The sequence below is a fragment of the Malaya genurostris genome, chromosome 1 (assembly GCF_030247185.1).
Source record: "Malaya genurostris strain Urasoe2022 chromosome 1, Malgen_1.1, whole genome shotgun sequence".
Lineage (NCBI taxonomy): Eukaryota > Metazoa > Arthropoda > Insecta > Diptera > Culicidae > Malaya > Malaya genurostris.
The window spans coordinates 71,947,130-71,954,223 of record NC_080570.1 but is presented as its reverse complement, the minus strand read 5'-3'; the positions used below and the strand labels follow the sequence as shown (position 1 = coordinate 71,954,223).

The following is a 7,094-nucleotide window of genomic DNA, read 5'->3' as shown; positions in this document are numbered from 1 at the left end:
ATGTATTCGAACGGTTGATTCGCAACATTAAACTGACGAACTCAAACTACGGCATTTGGTCTATTCGTCTGTAAACGAGAATTTGACTTTTCGTTCGTACGAATGATGTTCGATTACACTTATCGATATTTATATATTTAGTGACACTCGCGTTCGAATTCATTCGAGTGAAAACAAGAATGGTTTATTCGTATTCGTTCGAAAGTATCCGTTCGTCGTATGGTCGATACGGATCTACAAAATTTGACAAAAGATCTGGTGTCTGTCGAAACGATAAAAATCAGGCAAGTGCCAAATAAATATGGGATGTTAGCAACTCTGCACTTTACCAGCCGCTGCCTAATTTTGGGTCAAAACCTACCACAAATCAACTAAAGTGCATCCCCCCAATTTCGGATAACGAATGTAATTTAGGTGAATGTAAGTTTAGTACAAGTGTTATGACATAACAAAGCAGGCTACCCATTTTTACCGATCAACTCAAAGTTTGAGTAGATAACGACCTAATTTTATATAGCTTATACAAGAGCTCGATAATGAGTGATTTCTCCTCAAAAAATAGGTAGAAATGATTTTTAGTGTGTATGTAGCAAAGATTTTCACAGATTTCTGTAATCGCAAACTCAAAGTGCGCCCGCGCGTTTAAAATCAGTTAGAACTTTATCTCGATGAACATTAGAAAAGGTCCCAAGTGCAATTGACAGTTTCTCTGTGTTTACTTACTCTTTTAATTATTACATGTTCCTGTATTTTCCAACAATTTCCTAACTACAGTTCAAGAGTCGATGAGTTCAGTCGTTATTCTTTGTTAAGAGTTAGAGAGAGGGATGGCCCATCAGACCCAAGGTCCCAAGTGCAATTGACAGTTTCTCTGTGTTTACTTACTCTTTTAATTATTACGACATGTTCCTGTATTTTCCAACAATTTCTTAACTACAGATCGAGAGTCGATGAGTTCAGTCGTTATTCTATGTTAAGAGTTAGAGAGAGGGATGGCCCATCAGACAGTAATAATCGAAAGAGAACGTAAACACTAAACAAAGAGAAACTCTCATTTGCACACCTTTTCACGTGTTCGTCTTCATTTGTTCACAGAACAGATTCCGATTGGCACATTGTCGCAAAGCTGATTTACCGGTAGCGACACCTGCCAAGGAAAAATGGAACCAAGAAAAGGAGGATTCTTTCGGAAATTTTCATATCGGCAGTAGTCATTTGCAACATTTTTATCGTTTATTGAAGAGTACAAATAGATATCAGCAATAAAAGTACACTCGGAGTAGAAGAAAATCGATTTCAAAGTGATTACTACTACTTCTTTTAGTGTAAACTACGATTAAACATGGAAAATCTTCAGAAATGTGTGAAATTGGGTAAGGTTAGATTTTTTCGGATCAACATTTTTTTAAACAGAAACCAGTGTAATGTTGATTTTTCGAGTACTAGAATGTATAGCAATCGAGTACTATTTATTTTGGATACTTTATTTATTATTTCCAGGCATTTGAAAAATGCTATCAAACCAAGTTTAATGCTCTATTCTGAATAACCGGTAGATTTCGCACAATGAACTAAGATCAACATTACCACCTCAGAGTAAAAACTTTTTCTTCAACTTCTACTATGATTTTTGAAATGAATTTGCCCGTTTTCATAAGAAATCGTTGAAAAGGTGGAGTAATTAGAAATTATCCTACCGATTTGACAGCTCTTGCTGAAAGTATCATCTCTAAACAAGCAGCGCCTCTACATTTCAGTATTGCGACAATATGCCAATCAGCAATGATGTTATGGGAAGCAGGGATGCCAGGTCATTTTTTTTCAATAATCTGTGATCAAGCCAAAAACCTGTCTGTGAAAATCTGTGCACATTTCCCGTACCATAATAGCTTATCGGAATCATTTTGGTGAGCAAAAAAAGGTCTTACTATCAATCTGTATCTTTTTACTCAACCGCTCTGTACTTTTTGGTGCTAAACTGTGAACGATTTCAAAAATCTGTGATTAATTTCAGAATCTGTGAAAATCTGTGATAATTTTAAGAAATCTGTGAAAATCTGTGCCATTTTTTAAAATCTGTGCAGATATGTGAAAATCTGTGAAACACCGACTAATATGTAAACCTGGCATACACTCTTACTAGCCGCTACCTAATTTTTAGTCAAAACCTACCCATAATCAACTAAAGTGCATCTCCCCAATTTTGGGTAACGAGTGATGACCTCAAAATTTAGGTAAATGAAAGTTTTGTACAAGTGTTAAGACACAACAAAGCACGCTACCCATTTTTGCCGATCAACTCAATGTTTGAGTAGATAACGATCTAATTTTGGGTAGCTTATAGAAGAGCTCGACAATGAGAGATTTCTCCTCAAAAAATAGGTAGTGTATTTTCAGTGTACAGTTTTTGCACAGATCTTACACTCTCATTGAACATAACTCAAAATTGAACATAACTCATAAAAAGTACACGTACTCTAAACTTGAGTTACCAGCTATCTACTCATTTTTGCGTTAAGGAACGAAACTGTCAAAACTTGAGTAATTTTTACTCACAATAAGAAAAAATTTTTTTTTGTTCAAAATTTGAGTAAGTTCAACTCAAAATTTGAGTTCCTTGCTCTCAAAATAAAGAAATTTTTCTTCGTTAATTTTCATATACAAAGTTATTCTTCTTGCTTTTGTATGCGCAAAGTAGTGATTCAAAACCGTTTCCTTTTGAACGGTTTGGAGTACAAATTGAATTGTTTTGATATCCTTATGTTGCGCTTTTCACTAAGCATAATTGAAACCACAAAACATATATGATTGACGTTGATTCATGTTTTAAAAACCGGATCTAGAAACGGCAATGAAAAACGACGTATTCTTGCATCCTTTATTTCGATAAGAATATTCCGAGAATGAAAACGCACTGAACTGCAAGAAGTATTTTTTCACTCAAATGTTTAAAAACTTAACGCTTACTCTAATGTATGAATAAATGCTAGAGAACTCATGGCGACGAGTTTATTTTACTCAAATCCATACTCAATTTTTGACATATTGTTCCAGTTTATGAATTTGAGTAATCGCAACTCAAACCATGAGTTATGTTCAAAGAGCGTGTAGGCTAAGACAGATTTTTAGTTCGATACAACGTTGCCAGTAAGGTGCCTATAACCATTAGTCACTCTAGTTGCCAGGTATACCGATTTCTCGATGTTTATACACACTCTTATCAGCCGCTACCTAATTTTGGGTCAAAACCTACCCAACATCAACTAAAGTGCATCTCCCCAATTTTGGGTAACGAGTGATGACCTCAAAATGTGGGTAATTGTAAGTTTAGTACAAGTGTTATGCCATAGCAAAGCACGCTACTCATTTCTACCTATCAACTCAAAGTTTGAGTAGATAAACTACCTAATTTTGGGTAGCTTATAGAAGAGCTCGACAATGAGTGATTTTTCTTCAAAAAATAGGTAAACGTGATTTTCATTGCAGATTTTTTACCTTTTTTTTACCCAAAATTAGTAGCGGCTGGTAAGAGTGTACAGTTTTTGCCCAAACAGATTTTTAGTCAAGTCCCTGCTAGGCCGCCATGTTTTCGTGACCATCATCTTTTCCGCAAAGACGAAAACAACGAAGAAGTATATAAGTTCGTTGTTGCTAAATATCTGTGATATTTAGCTGTGAAAGTTGATTTTTTTATGTTTGATTATAAATGTAATATCGTTATGAAACGTGCGCTGCCAAATTGTAATACTGACTTTCACAATCAATGAAGTGTTGTATTTTACCTCATTTTGTTTACTTTGCTCTCACTGACTTGCTAGCTTTGATGGCCCCGGAGGACTGAGATGTTGGTTACGATCAGCCCGGTGGCAACAATAAGGCGCTCCAGCTAGTGCTATCGTAACCAACATCTCAGTCCTTCGGGGCCATCAAAGCTAGCAAGTCAGTGAGAGCAAAGTAAACAAAATGAAGTAAAATACAACACTTCATTGATTGTGAAAGTCAGTATTACAATTTGGCAGCCCACGTTTCATAACGATATCACATTTATAATCAAACATAAAAAAATCAACTTTCACAGCTAAATATCACAGATATTTAGCAACAACGAACTTATATACTTCTTCGTTGTTTTCGTCTTTGCGGAAAAGATGATGGTCACGAAAACATGGCGGCCTAGCAGGAACTTGGTTACGATAGCACTAGCTGGAGCGCCTTATTGTTGCCACCGGGCTGTTTTTAGTTCTATACAACGTTGCCAGGTATACCGATTTCTCGGTGTTTATACAGATTTTTGACCTCTATACCGCAATACAGATATGTTCTTCTAAAATACCGATAATTCACTGATCATAGAGGATAAATACCGATTTTGGGTTTTTGTTTGAATAGGCATGAGAAAAGGTTGTCTTAAGACCTTTTTGTTTGCTCACAGAGGCTCTGATACAGATATGGTACAGATATTTTTTGTTCCGGATACAAATTTTGGAAAAAAAACCTGGCAACGCTAGTTTAATAACAGATTTTTGAAAAAAATATCTGGCATCCTTACCTGTCATCGATAAACGTTTATCTGTCAAATTCAAACAAAAATAAGAATATTTTTACTTTTTGCCAATTTTATCCGTTTGAATTTGAAATTGGGTTCAAGATACAAGTTGAAGTGTAAATATTTTTTTGAAGAAATGGCTGAAGAAGAAAACACATTTAAAAAACCTTCAGTTGATTTAAAAGTTTTGGAAAGAATTCGTAAGCCGGTGCTACCTAATACGGAAACCGTTCCATCTACATCGAAAGAGATTCCTGGAGAAGAAAAAGACCATCTATTTCTAGGAGATACAAGTGAAATTCCTCCTATTCCGTACAAAGAACCAAGCTGGTCCCGGAAATGTGATTCCTCAGTCAATTATTCTTTCGAGGTGTTGAAGAACGGAGTTATAATTGAAGAAGTAAAACAATTGCAGCATAAAGCGTATTGGTTGTTTGGGCGATTGCCTAACTGTGACATTAATATGGCACACCCAACCATTTCCAGGTATCATGCAGTTTTGCAGTTCAAAAACGCAGTTCAAGATTCATCGGAAGATTCTAACGAAGAAGAAAAGAGTAAGCAGTGTCTGAACGTTGAACCTGGATGGTATCTCTATGATCTTAATAGCACTCACGGAACATTCCTAAATAAGCAACGTCTGATTCCGAAAACCTATGTTAGAGTAAGAGTTGGTTACATGATCAAATTGGGTTCGAGTTCCCGAACTTATATCCTTCAAGGTCCACAAGACGACGTAGATGAGCCATCCGTAATGACTATTACCGAGATCAAAGAAACGCGCCAAAAGCAGGAAAAACTTCGACAGGAGATGCTTGAAATCGAGCGTCAGGAGGTCGAACGAATTAAAAAACTTAAAGAAGAAGAAGGCATCAACTGGGGGATGGCCGACGATGCCGAAGAGGAGACGGATTTAGCGTACAATCCATTTGCTACCACCGACAACGAAGAACTTTTCTTGAACGACCCAAAGAAAACCCTCCGTGGTTATTTTGAACGGGAAGGACTCGATTTGGACTACAAATTAGATGAACTATCAGCGGGAACCTACGTTTGTAAAGTGGAACTTCCGGTGGATGACGACTTTGGTCGGCCCATTGTTGCTGAGGCGACACACAAAGGCAAAAAGAAGGAAGTAGTTGTTCAATGTGCACTGGAAGCTTGTCGGATTCTCGATCGGTACGGTTTGTTACGACAGGCTACTCACGGTAAGTAATGTACCTTAATTACCAAATCAACTCATAACCGAATATATGTTTCAGAACCTCGCCGTCGGCACAAGAAAACAGCTGATTCAGATGGCGAGGACGATTTTCTAGACCGCACCGGGGACGTTGAACGACGTCGACAAAGGAAACAGGCAAAATCATCTACCGAAGTTCACACATACGAGGATCTCATCCGTCGGGAATCGGAATTGCTAGAAAGGTTAGAGGAAGTGGAAGCTAAAATTCAACGGCATCAGATGATTGATAAAGGAACGCGATTACCAGAAAATGACGATGATGTGGATGATTTTCTTACGAAATTATCAGAGGACAAACCCTACGATAAGTTTGAGGTGCGGAGGCTTCGATTAGAAAAGGAAAAACTCGCAAAAGATCATGTTACACTGCAGAAATTAATTAAGATTGCAAAACCTGTTGATTTACCTCCCCTAGCACAAATACCGTGTAGCTCCAAGGATGCCAAAGAGCAGTTTAAACAAAAAGTTATGCCTCTCTTTGGTAAAAGAAATAAACTCAGTAAGAATTTTGGTATTAAAAAATCGGAAGTAAAAATTGGTGGAACAACCAGCTCTTATGGGGAAGAAATTGAAGAGGACGAAGAAGAGGACAATGCAGTAAATCATGTCGAAACTAACGATTCTAGTACCGAAAAGCCCAAAAGAATGCATGGTCCATCCTTCAATCCTGAGTTGTTGGAAGAGCATCGCAAACGTGTGGAAGCTACTGTAGTTTCAACACCCAACGAAAGCAAAACTGATCAGGTAAATGAGACAGATTCAATGAAAGATGTTATCAAAAAAAGAAAAAGCGATGCTGACAACGAACTGGATAACGATAACTCAACTATTAGTGTTGGTGTTGGCAAGAAAAAACGCAACCGTCAGCGAGGACGGGACCGCAACCGCGACAATGTTGATATCGACGACAGTGAAGAATTGCAAAGTGAAGAGAAAAATATTGAATGGGTACCACCGGAGAATCAAAGTGGTGATGGTATTACTTCACTCAATGAAAAATTTGGGTACTGAATTATAATTAGAAGGTATAAAATATGCATTAAGTACTACGCTTCTATTATTGGGATGACATCCTATGTGAGAATAAAGAAGTAACTGAACTACTCTCATTTTTTATTTGAAAGCTTGAAACCTATCAGATCTTATATTTTTACCTTTATGAAGCAAATCAGCTATCGATCGAAGTTCCGCGTGTGTGTCTCTTGATCTCGTTTGAATGCTGCTATAGTGTTACCGGTCAAGTGCGAAAGGGAAATGGTAAATTCTTCAGGTTTCGAAGATATCGTAGAATGTATTACGTAC

The 7,094-nt window shown here is 37.2% G+C and overlaps 1 protein-coding gene across 2 annotated transcripts; it reads left to right on the top strand.

Moving 5' to 3' along the window:
* Positions 1-4,590: 4,590 nt before the first annotated feature.
* LOC131440431 (kanadaptin) lies at positions 4,591-6,868 on the top strand. 2 transcript variants are annotated; one of them, XM_058611704.1, is made up of 3 exons: positions 5,110-5,210; positions 5,269-5,754; positions 5,809-6,868. In XM_058611704.1, the coding sequence occupies exons 2-3, from the start codon at positions 5,301-5,303 to the stop codon at positions 6,801-6,803; spliced, it is 1,449 nt and encodes a 482-aa protein (XP_058467687.1). In that variant the 5' UTR covers positions 5,110-5,210; positions 5,269-5,300; the 3' UTR covers positions 6,804-6,868. The 2 variants fall into 2 exon arrangements, with proteins under 2 accessions (XP_058467685.1, XP_058467687.1); XM_058611702.1 differs by having other exon boundaries at positions 4,591-5,754.
* The last annotated feature ends 226 nt before the right edge of the window (positions 6,869-7,094 follow it).

Excerpts from the sequence above, each read along its gene's own strand:
- LOC131440431 (XM_058611702.1), top strand. The coding sequence starts at position 4,683 with ATGGCTGAAGAAGAAAACACATTTAAAAAACCTTCAGTTGATTTAAAA. Across the intron at positions 5,755-5,808 it reads GTTACGACAGGCTACTCACG|AACCTCGCCGTCGGCACAAG; the intron begins GTAAGTAATGTA and ends TATATGTTTCAG.